The 17,103-nt window shown below is 36.9% G+C and overlaps 1 protein-coding gene across 1 annotated transcript in view; it reads right to left on the reverse strand.

Annotated features, from left to right (window-relative positions):
• Cfap54 (cilia and flagella associated protein 54) overlaps positions 1 to 17,103 on the reverse strand; it is a 308,923-nt gene that overhangs the window by 91,684 nt on the left and 200,136 nt on the right. Inside the window, exons 57-61 of the mRNA XM_027928857.2 lie at positions 13,641 to 13,796; positions 11,825 to 11,930; positions 10,837 to 10,930; positions 4,801 to 4,899; positions 3,981 to 4,122 (exon numbers count right to left, since the gene is read on the reverse strand). Of these exons, the coding sequence (XP_027784658.2) occupies positions 3,981 to 4,122; positions 4,801 to 4,899; positions 10,837 to 10,930; positions 11,825 to 11,930; positions 13,641 to 13,796 (597 nt within the window). The remainder of the gene's footprint in view (positions 1 to 3,980; positions 4,123 to 4,800; positions 4,900 to 10,836; positions 10,931 to 11,824; positions 11,931 to 13,640; positions 13,797 to 17,103) is intronic.

Raw genomic sequence — 17,103 nt, forward strand, 5'->3', positions numbered from 1 at the left:
ATTTTTCTGTGAATTGTGTGTATTTAGTTGCGAGAGGTTGCATTTGAGACCTCCAATCTGAAATGCAGAATTTGATGATTTTTATCCCAGATGAATTTTTTAGTAAGGCCACAAGAAAACCAAGACAAAAGAATTGTTTATATTTGAATACAACTGCAAAGTAGGCATCTGATAATTTTTTTTTTTTTTTTTGCAATTAATCTAAATATGGTCTCGTACTGCCAGAGATCATTTCACAGTCTCTGTTTTTGTAAGACAATGTAAAGAATACTTGAAAATTGGACCAGTGAATCACTGGATTCTTTTATTGTTCTACAGATTACTTTCAGGTTCTGGCTAGATGATATACAGTCCATTCTCCACATGTGACTAGTCTTTTGTGTCATCATGCTTCTGGTCGTGAATTTCTCTGCTGAAAATGTTTGCTTCCCTTCCTGTTGTAGTTTTGATATGTGGTGTCCCCCAAAAGCTCATGTGTGAGACAATGCAAGAAACTTCAGAGATGAAATGATTAGGTTGTGAGAGTCTTAACCTAATCAGTGCATTTTTCAACTGGTAGGGATTAACTGGGTGGTAACTGTAGGCAGGTAGGCTGTGGATGAAGAAGGGGGGTCACTGAGGGTGAGCCTTTAGGGTTTATGTTTTGTCTATGGTTTAGAGGAGTCTCTCCTTCCTGCCTGTCATGTTCTGAGCTTCTTTTCTCCACTACACCTTTCTGCCATGATATCTGCTGCAGCTCAGCACAGAGCAAAGGAGTAGCCCACCTATGGGCTGAGACCTCCAAAACCGGAAAAGGAGTAGGCCACCTATGGGCTGAGACCTCCAAAACCAGGAGCCCAAAATAAACTATTCCTCCTCTAAAATTTTTTCTAGTCAGGTCTTTTGGTCATAGCAATGAAAAAGCTGACTAAACACCTCATTTCTGATACTTCATGTCAATTTACATCTGCCCCACAATCCACTTCTCCTAGAAAACTATGTTTCTATGGAACTCTCTTATGCCATCCGGCCTGTGTCCAAACTCTTCAAAGGCATATGTTAATTCTGCCTTCACTAAGATGGTCCTCTTAAAAGATGAATTTATGTGACTTCAGTGTGTACTCATGTTTTAATTGTCCATGACCAGAAACTCATGGAAGGCAAGACCCTGCCTCCTTGATGTGTTTTCTGACTCCTTCCCTCTGGACCAAAGCATCTGGTACAGGACTGGGGATATATATAGCTTAGTGGGACAGTACATGGGTAGTAAGCATGAGTCCCTGAGTTCACTCCCCAGGATCAAAAAAGACAAAGGAAAAAGCAAGCAAGAAAAGAAAGAAAGAAAGAAGGAAAGAAAGAAATATCTGATCCAGTAGATGCAGTACTTTGTAAAGAGTAACAATGAATTTGTTCACACCTCATGTATAGATCAATGCTAATATTGTTTAAAGCTAAGATTGGTGAGAAGGTTTATTCTGGATTATAATTTATGTTAATGCCAAGAAAATTAAACAAGTTTTGTTTGTTGTTGTTAAGAGATTTTCCCCACTGGCAATTCATTATGATATGAACTCCACTGACATCTGTGTATCTGTGGCCATCAGGTGGGAATTCAGAACCTCCATCCAACCCAAACACTGAAGTGAAGAAAGCCATCAACATGCATTAATTATCAGCCTGCCAGGAAAAGACTGGAGGGCAAAATTATTATTCTTTAGGCAAGGCAAAATGCAAAATATATTTTACTTTAACATTTCATAATTTCGTAGTTTAAATAGTAAAGTAGTGGTAATGGTACAAAATGGAAATGGGGAAAAATATGGAATATGCTAGGAAAGCCACTAAAATGGAACAGGAAAGCATAATCTTTAGAATTAAACTGAGATGAAGACTACTCAACTGAATCAGCTAACATCATTTGGTTTAAAGGATGCCATTCTCCGTGGTGTGCCCATAGATGACATCGTTAATTGATCATGGCAGCACCTTTTTCCGGTCTTTCCATGCAGAGGTTCAGAATTCTGCTCAGGCAGCCACTAGTCATAGACTGAACTCATCATGTTTGGTGGTTAGATCATCATTCAGTAACCATTCACACCCTTCTCCCTGCTCTACAAGCAGAGTATATTTCCCTCCCTCTTTCATATCGGACTTGACCATATGACTTACTATACCAATAGGAAAGGATAGGAATAGAGGCCTTCAATGTTCCTGAGTGATTTGGCTCGTGGCTCTTTGGCCCTGGCATGTGCCATGAGAAGAGCATGCTCCAGGTGGCCACTGTCTCTTTAGCCTGGGCCTCACAACAACTGTACATGAAGTCCACCTGAGCCCGACTGAAGGCTGCAGCAGAACATTTGAGTATAAGAATCAATTCTTGTTGACAGTCACTGAGTTTAGGATCCATCTTAGATGAGATTTATTTTTTTTTTATCTCTGTCCTAAAAACTGGTAGAGCAGAAGAAAATGACTAGAATACAGTAGATACATCTTCCAGGATTAATAAAGAGCTGTTATGAAGAATAAATAGCTATGGAGGAAGCTTTGAGACATTGTCTTAAAAGTTTAGTTTAAAAACTGCCCAGTCTCCCAATAAGGCTGCAAGAAATTAAAAGATTTGACAGAACAAGGATTCCAATTGAGATCTCTTGATTATGAATACTGTATTCTTTTTGTAACAAAACAATAAATGTGTGATTGTAAGAGAGATGAGCTTCCAGGTAGTATCAAGCAAAAAAGGTCATGACCAGTTCCTCCTGGTTGCGGGGCGGCTCTGCACCAGATCAATGGCTTTATCTCTAGAGAACCCAAGTGTGGGGACTCTAAGGAAGAGCGAGCACCCCATGTGAAGTTTAGATGATGGCCCAGAAGCCTGATGAAATAAAATGCTACCAGGCATAAAGGAAACACAAATATAAAAACGAAGCCTTACTATAAAAAGTCTATCTGATGGTTTGACCTCAGGCAATTCTTAGGTTGGAAAACAGTCCTAGTCCCCTGTTCTTCAGAGAAGAGTTTAGGAAGGGGGGAATTTCAGATGTTAACTCTTCAGTGGAGGTTGACCCTTTGGCCAAGTAAACTTCCAAACAGATGTGGTTTCAGAGGGTTTGGAAGGCCACTGCCACCCCCTCAGGTTAAAGGGAAAAATCTTCATCTCTTTTGGCTCAATGCTCAGCTCATGCCAAACAAAATCAGGTATCAATGTTACAGAAAAGTCCGTCTCAAAGCTAGACTTTAGCACCTTAGTTCTTAGCACTTATTCAAGTGCTTAGCACACAAGAAGCCCTTAATGAATATTTTTTGAAGGAATGAGTGGACAAACATGTAAATGAATGATATATATTTATGTTATTGCTGATCTAACTTAGAGATATATATTAGAGTTTACAAAATAACAAGGAAGTCATAAAGAAGCAAAAATAAAAATAGTAGTTAGGTCAAGTTTAAATTCTGCTAACCTCTCATTCACTAATTCACTTAACAACTATTAACACTAGATGCCCGCTCTGTGCAAGCAACTGTATAATTTGTTGTAGATGGTAACTAAACATCAGGAAGCTGATGATAATTAATGAATGAAAGAGATCAAACACATCCTTGAATGTACACGTAAATGTGAAATATCTAAGGAAAAGAATAATGAGTCACATGAGAGTGAGAGTGAACATGCATTTTAGATAGAGGATCGGGGAAGGCCCTTCAGGCAAACATTCCCCAAAGGACCCCCTTGACACGTGAACTGTAAAATAAGCAAATATTAAGAAATACCACTTTTTCACAGAGCCATCCAAGTTGAGTGACTTGTGCACAGGTGCAGTGAACAAACAGCCCTCTCTTTTGGAAGCTGGCCCTAGGACCCCTACCCATCCCCAGAGGCTCCTCAAACCATGATCCTTATAAGCTAAAAGCCAACAAAACACAATTAAGTTTTCAGAACTTGTTTACATATTACATATTACATATATCAGGTTTTTGTAAAATATGTAGACATTCAAACATACCAAGCAAATAATCTGTATATGAAGACAAAATGTCCACAGTGGCAAACTCTGGGATATTTGGCAATACCATTTGATTGACTTCGTCATTTCTAGCATTCTTCTTTCCAATAAGTAGGTTAATTGCTAGCACAGCTTCACTGACCTACAATTAATACATAAATTAGAATTCACAAAGATAAGTTTTCTGATTCATATATCATCCAATAGGTAAATGCTATGGATTGAATGTGTCCCCCTAAGTTCATGTGCATTGGAAACTAGATCCCCAATGTGACAGTTTAGGAGGTGGGACGTTTAAGAGGAGATTAGGCCATGAGAGCTCTGTCCTCATGAATGGATCAATGTAGCAATCATCTGAGTGGGTTGTCCTCTCTCTCTGGCTCTTCTACTTTCCACCATGGGATGATGTAACGAGAAGGCCCTTGAAAGATGCTGGTCCCTTAATCTTGGACTTCCCTGCCTTCAGAACTATGAGTCAGTAAATTTCTGTTTATTGTAAATTAACAGTCAAATAAACAATTTAATTAATGTATAAGTACTTTATACAATCTACCTCATCTGCCTATGGAATATATTTGCCAACATGTCAGTATGCATATATGTGTATGCACCAATATTTTCATTAAAGAAAAATTACAACACAGATTAAAAACACTATACACTATAGAGTATTTCTAATCTTTCCAAATAAGCATAATTGACACAAATCCCAAAGAATGTGAAATTTCTTTTCTCTTAGATACATTGTGCTGCCTTAATAGCGAATAGGTGAATAACAATATGATGGTAATAAGAAAAATTAAATAAGAATCACACCAACCTGTGCTGCAGCCCTTATTGCAATCCAGACCAGTGAATTGTATATTTCTATTATATCTATTGTTGATTCCTTAATAGAACTATGCCTTCTGAAAAGAAGCTAAAAACATTAAAAATGTTTTATGAAATATAAATACATCATAAAGTTTCTTGATAAATCTCATCATCTAAAGATGACATTTTGGTTGAATTAACTATATAACCATTACGAATAGTAATGTATCTATAAAAGATATTTAAAATCTATTAAGGAAAGAAAAAAAAATCACAAAATTGCACACACACACATATTCCCTGTACATGTAAGCTGAGAAAATTATTAACAATGATTATTCCAACTTTTAAATTTGATTAAATTAATTTTACAATTTTTCTAATTTTTTTATAATGAACTTGCATTGTTTGTGTAATATACAAATAAAAATGTCACTTTAAGTAAAATCAAATGCTGTTTTAATAGGGGGTCTGTAGACTGAGTACACTGTGGGTAAATGTGCCAGAAATGGGAATGTTACTCATAAGTTTTTGATAAGTATGTGCTATAATTTTCTAACCAGGAAAATGTTAAAAGGGCACTATTATAAAGTTCCATAGACTATCAAAAAAGAAGCAATGAATGGGAACATTTTTTACTATGGGTATATATCTGTATAACTGTCTATACACACATACACCCTCTTTCAGGTTCATACACACACAAACACATATATTTTAAAAAAAAGAAAGGCAATGGCTACTATGGCTCTAAGCGGTGAGCACAAGGTGTTAATGGGGCTATGTAATCAAGTGTTGGGCTTAGAGGAGGAAGGTACCAGACAGGTCTGCCTGTGGGAGATCAAGCAATACAGCCCTGTTCCAAGATAAGAAGACCCTAAACACTAGCTGAGTGGAACTACTTACACTCTGGGGTAGCAACTGCCAGCTTACTGGCTGTAAGAAAGTCAATGATACAGAAGTGAACAGAAACTCTACCAGTAAGACAGTATCTGTTTTACATTTTTAAAGATAACTAAAGTAAATAGTAATAGTTATCTGATAGTTAATTTTTTTTTTTTTTCAAGATAGGGTTTTACTAAGTGGCTGAAGCTGGCTTTGAACTTGTAACCCTCTTATCTCAGCCTCCTAGTGGCTGGAATTATAAATGTACATGACTGTGCTCAGCTCAATAGTCTTTTTTTTTTTTTTTTTTTTTTTGTTACTAGGGATTGAACCCACTTAACCACTGAGCCACATCCCTGGCCCTTTTTATTTATTTTTTTTTAATTTGGAGATAGGATCTCACTAAGTTGCTTAAGGCCTCACTAAGTTGCTGAGGCTGGTTTTGAACTCTCAAGCCTCCTACGTCAGCCTCTGAGTCACTGGGATTACAGGTGTGTGTGCTATCACACCCAGCAAGTCTTTTCTTGAGATTTAAATAATCTGAATAGAGATAACTATTACATCAGTCCCCTATATTCTAATTTTTGGTGAACATATTTTGATCAACTCTTTAATCTTCAAGAAAACTGCAGAATATAACAAACAACAACAACAACAACAAAATATTCATTTTACTCCTGTCTAGAAGACTTCCAAGGGAAAAGAAAGGCAATTGGGGCTGGGGTTATGGCTCAGCAGTAGAGTGCTCACTTAGCCCATGTGAGGCTCTAGGTTCCATCCTCAGCACCTCATAAAAAAAATAAAGTTATTATGTCCAATTATAATACACATGCGCGCGCACGCGCGCACACACACACACACACATATTTTAAAAAAAGAAAGGCAATGGCTACTATTGTTCTAAGCAGTGAGTGCAAGGTGTTAATGGGGCTATGTAATCAAGTGTTGGGCTTAGAGGAGGAAGGTACCAGACAGATCTGCCTGTGGGAGATCAAGCAATACAGCCCTGTTCCAAGATAAGAAGACCCTAAACACTAGCTGAGTGGAACTACTTACACTCTGGGGTAGCAACTGCCAGCTTACTGGCTATATAAACTTGAACAATTTGCCTACTTAATTCTGGAAACAAGACTAATAGGCATGAAACAAAGAATACAGAATAACACTAAATAACTATAATGTGAGGACAATTAGGGACCCAGGCAATTTGAAAAGGAAAAAAAAAAAAAGGCCCTTCTTACTTGAGAGGAAAGCTTCAATAAGGAGGTTGGGCTTGAGCTAAGGCTGGAAAAAAATGGACTGGGAAAGAATGTGGTGGGCAGTTTTTAGATGGATAGGGGTCAGCTCACATAAATAGGACAGAAAAAGGGAAAAAAGTAGTTTGGAAAGGAAGTAAAAGTGTCTTTGCAGAAGACATGTTCTTATTTGTAGAAAATTCTAGTACACACACATAACAATAGAATCAAGGTCACAAGATATGAAATGCAACAATACACACAAGACAACTGTATTTCTATATTCTATACACTAGCTATAAACAATCTGAAAATGAAAATCCTAAAAAGTCCATTCATAATAGAAGTAAACTTAATAAACATGTATAAGACTTTTGTGCTAAAAAGTAAAACCCATGTTCAGAGAAATTAAATAAGTTCTAAATAAATGAAGAGACTGAAATTCATATTCATGAATTAGAAGAGTTAATAGACTCAACACAAAAAAACACAGAAAGATCCCAAAGATCGTATTTGTTTTGTTGTTGTTTTGCAGAAATTGATAAGCAGATCCTAAAATGTGTATGAAAATGCACAGGACTCAAATTAACTAAGACAATTTTGAAAAGGAAAAACATAATTAGTTGGAGGACATGCATTCTCCAATTTAAAAACTTACTAAAAGCTACAGTAACAAAGGCAGTGAATAACCCCATAAAGGTAGATCAATGCAACTTTAAGGTAGACTTAGAGATCTTAGATGTGCCGCCAAAAGCACAATCAGCTAAAGAAAAATAAGGATAAATCTAACCTCATTAAAACTAAGAACTTTTATGTCTCCAAAAGCACTATTAGCTATATGAAAATACGAGCCACCATCTGGGAGAAAATATTTTGCAAATCATGTATCTGATAAAAGACTTTTATCTAGAAAAAAGATATGCCCTTGACAACTCAATGATAAAAAAGACAAATGACCCAAATGTAAAAAAATGGGCAAAGGATCTGAAATAGACGCTTCTCCAAAGAAGACAGCAAATTGACAATAAGCACATAAAAGGATCTCAGCATCATTAGCCATCAGGGACAAAACCATAGAGATACCATCTCATACCCACCAGGATGGCACCATTACAAAGGTGAATAAAAAGTGTTACCAGGGGTATAGAGAAATGGAAGCCCTTATACTCTGCTGGTAGGAATGCCAAATGGGGCAGTCACTTTGGAAAATGATCTGAAAGATCATGAAATGGCTAAATCTAGAGCTTCCATGTGATCCAACAATTCCACTCTTAGATATATACCAAGAGAACAGAAAGTGTATCTCCATGCTGAAAGGTGAAGATAAAGTCAAAGCAACATTAAGCCTAACAGACAAAAAATAAAAATAAAACAATTCAAGTGACCACCAACTGTCAAATTGATACGAAAACAGTCTCTCTATATAATAGAATACTATTGACAGTAAAAAGGAATAAACTTGTTACAAGCTATACGTGGGTGAACCTCAAAAACATTACATGAGGTGAAAGAAGCAGGCACAAAACACGATACCTTGTAGGATTCCATTTATAGTAAATGTCTGTGAAAGGCAAATAGTTTTGTGGTTGTATGGGGCTGGGGTAGGAGAAGGATTGACTGCAAATGGGCACAAGGGATCATTTTGGGGATAGTGGAGATGTTCTAAAACTGGATGGGGATAACAGCTGTGCAACCTTGTAAACTGGAGTCCTAAAATAGGTTAGTTTCATGGATGGAAAGTGTATGTCAATTAAGTCTTTTTTGAAAGTATGCATGCTGATCTCTCTGAACTATTTTTCTCCCACTTAACTACTTGGAAAATTCCACTCATTCTTCAAAAATTCATCTCATCTTGGAAGCCTTCTCCAGCATTCCCCCAAAGCAGAATTACGTTGCCCGACTTTGCCACCTTGACATATTGTGTTTACAGTCCTTATCACATTGCAGTACAATTTTGCCTCTTCCTTGCCAGATTCTGTGCTCCTTGGGGAAAGACAGCAACGTGCCTGACATATGAAGACCTCAATAAGTGTTTGGTTAACAAATGAATATTGCAGAACTAGTAAATTCAACCTAACAGATAATTATTGAACACATACTATGTAAAAAAATACTTTTAGAAAGAATGTAGATATTTGGCTAAAATTATATAACAAGAGATAATAGTTTCATTTTTTGAGTGTTTATTATGTGCAAGGCAATTAACCTTGTTTATTCTCCTGACCTCTCTAAGAGGCACATGCCATCCATCATCTCTATTTCAGAGATGAAGAAACCAGGAATGGAAAGGCCACAATCACACGGGGGGTGTGTCAGGAAGCTGGGGTTCAAACCCCAAACTGCATGATATGGACAGTTCACAAAAGTGAAAAAACAATGTTTCTTAAGGATTCATAGTGTTGTCTTTATTTGGACAAATTTCAAATGCTTTATTTCAATGGTCTTGTATGTCTGAATGAAATGTTTCTATTTATTTTTGGCCATCTTCTGTGCTTCATGAGACTTGCTAAAATGTTTATTCTGTGTCAAGATATATAGAAAATAATAATAATATTATATGGAATTACTACTCTTTTCATTCAAATCCTAACTTATTTATGCTCTTAATTTTAAGAACTTCTCTAGTATGGGCCAAAAAAAATGTGGTATGTTATTATCGTACCATCATATTAATTTGTATTGCCACTTGCTATGGAAACAAAATATTTATTCTCTTACTGGAAATAGACATGTTTATCACACCACAAAAAGTAACTTTTTCTAGTATGTAATTATTTTAATTTAAAAAAATAGGTGCCATCCACATAAGGCAACTACCATATAAATAATTCAACTGAGAGTCTACCTGCCTAAAGGTTTTAAATCATGTTTATGCTGTCCCCAAAATTAGAGACTTGATACCAACATTTTCTGCAAAGATCTCTTTGGGGAGTCAAGTGATTATTAAGTAAGGATGATCATCTATTGAAATTTTAAAAGTAAAATGACTGAGCTCATACACCTCAAAGCTGCCTGGGTTAACTCCTTCCTCTAGGATCTCCCTCAGTCTAGACCCTTAATACTCAAGTGTAGCCCAAGACCACCAACATCAGTATTACCTGGGAGTTTGTTAAACACCAAACCTCAGGCCTCATCTCTGACTTCCTGAATCAGAATCTGCATTTTCCTAAGACTTTCAAAGATGTTTCCATACCTTAGTTTGTGAGAATACTGCTCTAGGTGACACATTCCTTGGCAATTCTTTGCAGGGCTCCCTCCGTATCCATCCAATCCCACCTGAGACATCACATCTTCTGGCCACATTTATTTACAACCCCACAAACCCAAGTTGTTTTCTAATCTTAAATTTCACTCCCTAAGTCACTCTCCCTGTCCCTCTTCCTCCCTTGGTCCCTCCCAGCCTCCTTCCTCTGACTTTCTTCCTTCACTGGCTCTGTCTGTTTCATGAGAGGCAAGCTGCATGAGGGAGGGACTGGACTCATCTAGAGCACTGCTTTGTCACCTTCCTCTAGAATAGTACTGGGGCCACAGTAGGTGCTCATAGGTACTTAACAAGTGAATGAACGAATGACTCTAGAGGTTAGCTGCTTATAGGCTGTGTTAGTAGTGAAAACCTTACTTGTCCATTTCGTTAGCCAATATATCATTTCCTGCAATATTCTGATCCTTACTAATGACTGGCTGCTTTAGAGTATTTACATGTATAACATTTTCACAAGCAAAAACATCCAAATGAAATCAATTTCCAGAACCCTACATAAAATGTCCAAAGAGACATATAAATACAAATGTGACTATAAAGTAATGAATTAATTTCTCCAAGTCACACAGGAAAATGCCTCATTATTTCAACATCACAGTGTTACTAAAATAGCAAGACCAAAGGCAATTAACTTATGATTTCTAAAACATTTGACTATTACCTTAAGTGCTAATGGTGTTGTTGAACTCTTTCTCTTTGGCTTCTTCAGATACAAATACCATAAGGCCAATTCTAGGTAGGAATCTCTTATCAATCTAAAATGATACAACACTGTACTTATTAAATATCTTTACCACTGATAATCTCTTTTCATCAACTTGCTACCATTGTCTGTGCTCATTAAAGGTATATATTGGCAAAAATAGCATCCGTCTCAAACTCACACCCTCTTTTCATAGATTTGGCCACAGATACTAGAATCTTTGTCTCTGATATTGAAAGCCCTTGAAGAGAGCTGGGCATTCTAGCTTGAACAGTGCTGACAACACTCCATGCTATGACTGCTCTGAAGCCCCACATCAAACCTTTCTGGAATATTCCAGCACAAGGTACTAAAGAAGGGATGGTCAGGATAAGATTACCTGCCTTGAAAACCAGCCCTGCACCTTACACTAATTAAAATTAAAAGCTATGGTGAAGTATGGATTAGGTCTGTCAGTGGGGCCACAGAGATCAATGCTATTCTAGGAATGGTGGCTAACCTCAATCTTGTGATGGTTTTTATACAGGATTAAGTTGACCAGCCCTAATGTTGATGACCAGAGTGAATATCCACACAAATCCCTTCAAGATACAGTAACATCTGAGGGAGGATCTTCTGGCTGGAAATCAGTAGTCCAGAGGAAACCCCTTTTACCCCCACAATCCCAAGGCTGACAGGAGATTTGCGTAGAAATTATTAAATAATTCGCTGGGCCATTATGACAATGGGCACCATCTACTGTTACTGTAGATGAGGCCTTGGGTCAAAGCCAAGGGCAAAATGCTTGAAAATCATGTCAGTAAACCTGATGGACAGATGGATCCCACTGTACTACCCCTGCCATGAAGAGGCCAATCATTCATTCCCACTTTGAATATCAAATGTCCTACTGGAACATGGAGCTCAAACCAATACAAACATTGCTACAACAAAGCTAGGTTTTTACCCTGAGTTTTGATCATTTTTCAAGCTGAGTTGTATAGCTTCATATAAACTCTCAAGTTGCAAAGTTGGAGATTTCTCTTCCATCATTATTTGACGTTCTATTTTGCCTAGAAGAAGAAAAAGATATACAATAATATTTTTCCACCTTTTCTATCATTTTGAACTTAAAGACAAACATTTCATGATAGAAATTCACAAAACTGGATATGCTGTTCTCTTGTCTATCTGTCGTTTCTTGCTGAATGATAAGCCAGTGGTGGAAAACCTGTTGCTTCTTTCTCTAGGAGTCTCAGGCTTCTAGAACCTTCAGTCAGCAATACTGATTCAAGATGCCTTTGGCTTCTTCAACACGACTGGCCTTACCGTGTTATTTTTCTGTTTCCTTGCTTAGTTTTCTCACTTCTCCTATATCTCATGTTTCCATTCTCTCTCTGCTTTCCCCTTTTCCCTATTTCAAAAATATCATAGAAAACAGAAGTAAAAAGCTGCATTCTGATTCACGGTAGCATTATGCACAACAGCCAACACACGGGATAAACCTGAGTCCTCACTGAATGGATGAAGGGGTAGAGAAAGTGTGGTGTATATACACAATGGAATGCTATTCACCATCAGACAAGAAGGAAATTCTGTCATATGCAACCATACAGGTGAACCTGGGACATTGTGCATGGTGACCATAATTAATAAGACTGTATCATATATATGAAAATTGAAGAAAGCAAATCTTTAAATGCTATCACAACAACAACAAAAAATAAGTATATGAGGTGATGAATATGTAAATGAGTTGATTTAATCATTCCATCATATGTGTATATATATCAAAACACCCCCAAAATATATATAATATTTTTGCCAATCAAAAATAAATTTAATTTTTTTCAAGTAATCACAAGCTTAATGGAAAAAAATCCTAAAAAGTCAAATGCTTGAAAATCCTCTATGATTCTAGTACCCACCCCCATTGCCCTCATGGTGATCCCCATCATTCAAATGTAGGCCCTAAGTGAGCACCTCTGTAGCAAAGAGGGCAGGACAGGGAGATCTTGTAGTCCCTATTGGCAAGATTCACACTTTTCATGTGGAAAAGGCACAGAGCTGGCCAGCACTGAGTTCACATCTGGGCACTATCATTTAGTAGCTGCTAACTTTGGGAAATTTACTTAACCAGAGTATACCTCGTTTTCCTCATTTGTCAACCAGGATTAGACATGCCTAACTTGTAGAGGTTGTAAGAATTAGCAATATAAGATGTGAAACACTGACAATACTACTAGATGGTTGGCATCTAGTAGATGCTCAGTAAATTATAGCAACCATCACCCTTTGTTTTCTCCTTAAGAGGCCACAATAAAATTATATGCATTTTACATAAATTGATATTGTATATAAATAAGTTGTAAGTATAGGTATGTGATAGCTATTTAATTTCAATTCCCTTACTTATGGAAATTAATAAAAATGTTTAGCTGGGTAATGAAATAATATAGGAAAAATATTTTTCAAGAATCATTTAAGTAATATTATCTATAGCCACATAGTTGATACTGATATTTCATAGTCAAACATGAAACTGTATAAGGAGGGTCAATTAAAATTATACAAGAAACCAAACAGAAATTCTTTCTTTCTAGAAATAAACAAACAAGTAGTGCCCTTTTATCTAAAACTGAGTTTGGCAGGGGTGTCAAGTTGCTTTTGACATTACCAAGGCCTTGGTAAAAAAAAAAATGTAATGTTTATAGTCAAGAATGCTGTTGTTAAGAAAAATATTTTACAAAGTTTATATAGTTCTGACCCCAAGTATGTCTTACCTTTCTGAAAGAGGATTTCAGCTTCTACCTCATATTCCTCCATAGCCGTTATCTTACAGAGCCTCAGTGCAACATCAAAAAGATGAAGAGCAGGTAACCACTTTGAGGAGTCCTTCTTTTTATTACTGTTATATACCTGTTTGGCTAATGTATGTCCTAAAAGGAAAACAAGTGGGTGGGGGCAAAACAATAAAATACACAGTGTTCATAGCAAGCCTCCACGATACCATTCTTCTCTCACAGTAATGGTATTTGTTAACAACTCTGGTGGTCTTCATGGTTTTTAGGATCCAAGATATAGTTTAAGGAAAAAGAATACCCAATATTTCAATGAATGTCCATAATTATATCTTTTGTAAATTTCCAACTTATTATTGTTTTTCCCCAACTTATTATCTTGTTTTTAAAATCAGAGATGATATCTCAAGTCTCTTTTAGTTCTAAAATTTCATGATGCTCTACAAAACAACTTTTATATTTCTGAGATGAGATCATTATTAGAGAAACATCTGGGAGTTTTATGTTGCTCCCATCAAAATTTGCATACATTGCTAGATAGTGGTTTTCTATTAAGTACTACAGTGGTTGCTTGCTATGCTATGCCCTGTATGTATGTATGTATGTATGTATGCATGCATTGTCATCCCAACTAGATAGCAAATCCATTTTGGACAAGTGTCCCTGCTACACTTATATGGGACCATCATCACTTAACGTAATAAAGGATTGGTGGAAGGAACACACATTTTTTTTTTTAACCTATGTGGCCTCAAAATCAGACAGACATTAATGCAGCAAATATTTTCTGTATTTTTAAGCACTAGATAAAAATGATCAAAATGAATAATAGATTAAGGTTAATTAACTGCTTTCCACATGCCAGGTACCATCTCATGTACTTAGCCTGTATTATCCCTATGATGCTTGCAGCTCTGAGTGGGGACCATCATCATGCTAACTTAACACAGGGCACAGCAGTGGTTCAAAAATATTTAAGTAATTCACCCACAGTCACATGGCTAGTAAAGAGCAGAGCCATAATTGTGTGTGGCAAGGAAAATACAAGGTTCTGTGGTGGCAGGTTAGGGAGCCCTGGCTTACTGGGGAAAGTTGTCCAGGCTGATGACTGATGAGCACCCTGCTTTTGGTAATTTTAGAGTAGAAAGTGGCTGGGGAAAAGAGTAGAAGAAAACGGGGTGGGGGTACTACTTTGAAGAATAGTTGAATAAATACAAGAAAGGAGCATAAACAGAAGGGCAGCATAGGATGCACAGTACAGATGCTTGATTCCAGCTGAAGTGCTGGGTCCTGGCCAGTCACTGGAGCTACCATGTCATTTGAGGCTTTGAACCTCCATGCCTCTGGGTCTTAAGTGTCTTTCTCAGAAACAGTGAGGTAACAGAACTAGAAAATACCTGCAGTCCTGTTGGGTTTGGAAATGTTTTCGATTCCAAGAAGCCAAAAAGTTCTTTTTCAAAAAAAAGAATAGTACTTTTTGTAAATTTTTAGTTCAGGGAATATGCTATATGGATGGCAAGATGGAAGAAAAATTCCTTTTTCCTTACATCCCCCAAAGAGAAGTTACTAAGCCCTTACTCTGGACCAGGCAGGATGGTGCAGAGTATTGATATACAATGATACTTCATTCTCTTCTAGAGAACCAGTTGCCATCTCTGCCTTCAAAGAGCCTATTATTTAGTTATTTAGAAATTATTGATTTTCTCTCTCCTCACCAGCTAAATAATAGGCTCTTTGAAGGCAGAGATGGCAACTGGTTCCCAATTACATCACCACTCCCCAGAATTATTCTTGCACATAAGTGATCCTCAGCAAATGGTGGTGGATTGAAACAATGAAATTTAAGTGACTTTTATTTGCTACTTACAACAAGTAATCCACTTTTTCATCTCAAAGAAAGCTCAAGTTAAGGTAATTAATGGGAAAATAATCTTAAATAATCATGATGCTTATTCTTGTTTTCTAAAAACAAACTCAAAATGTTATCTTCTATTTTCAGAAAGAAAAAAAAACTTGAAGTGGCTCTATTCTTGTGATGCAATCTATATTATAAAGAATAACTGTCAAGAAAGCAAGTCTGAGATTATTTTGTGCCTCATAATATTGAAGCGTTCCTTTTTCCAGTAAACATCAACTCTGTGAAAAAGAAGTTGTGAAACTAACATTGTTTTGACAGAAAGTCTGCTTTTGGTTTTGTTTTTAAAGTCTGTATTTAATATAATATACCAGAAAGCAAGCTGTTCAGCTTCAAATGAATCTAAAAAGCAGCAACAGTATTGTCATTGAGTGGTGACACATCTTCAAGATTAGTAAGTCAGAAAAGTAGAGAATACATTTGATTTTACACAATCTGTACTTCAAGCTCATGTGGAAATCAAATTTCCTGATAATATAACAAATTTGCAGATTAGAAAGGCATAAAAATAGCTCTCATTGGATCTTTGAACTGGAAGGAATTTGAGAGACCAACTAAATCAAGCTAGCTTCATAAATGAAGACTTTTAACAAAATAAAGTAATTTATGTTAGATAATTAAATTCATATCTGATAATCATCATAACAATGATCAATATTAATCATGAAAGGGAGAGAGTGGGAAGGTTCTGAACAGATGATTGCGTGAGTGTGCCCTTACTGGCCTCCCTTTCACTATCTAAACCAACCATCCATTGACCTCTCCTGACCAAGCAGCTGCTGGTGCAGGAGGCAGATGGGTCCTAGAAGGCGATGGGCGAGAATAGGCAGAGTTGGTGCCCAATTTTGTGCATTCTAGACTAGACAAATGCTGTGAAACAGAGGCAGGACAGTTTGGGTCACAAATCAGAGACAGCATCCTAGAGAGAGCTTGAGACAATGTCTGAGAGATCCAGAGAAGGCCAGCTCTGAATGGCTGCCTTCTTGGCTTTCCCGGGAACTGTGAGGGACCTGACAGTGACCTAAGTGCTCCCCACTCCTGAGCACCCTCCTGGTGCCTCACGAGGGAATTACACTCTGGAGGCTGGTAAAGGCAGAACTAGCTATTCTGATGGCGATCTGCAGCATTACCCCTGCTGAAATTAATCCACTAGCTGGACCTGAACCACAATTAAGTAGACAAAGTAAGACATCCAAGCAAAAAAGATAACCAGCAGCCAGCAAGAGGAAGAACAAATATAACCACCAGAAAAGCATCAGAGAATAGAAAGATTCAATCAGTGAAATAAAATTGATTGCAAATAGGATGACAAGTTAAAGCAAGAAAAAAAATACAGCATATGTAGAGATATAAAGGTATCAGATGATTTTGAAAAGACAGTCATTGATCAAATCTCAGTTAATGATACAGAAGATCATATAGAAATTTAAGTGACTTTTATTTGCTACTTACAACAAGTAATCCACTTTTTCATCTCATAAGAAAACTCAAGTTAATTTATGGGAAAATAATCTTAAATAATCATGATGC

Source organism: Marmota flaviventris, chromosome 3 (genome assembly GCF_047511675.1).
Source record: "Marmota flaviventris isolate mMarFla1 chromosome 3, mMarFla1.hap1, whole genome shotgun sequence".
NCBI lineage: Eukaryota > Metazoa > Chordata > Mammalia > Rodentia > Sciuridae > Marmota > Marmota flaviventris.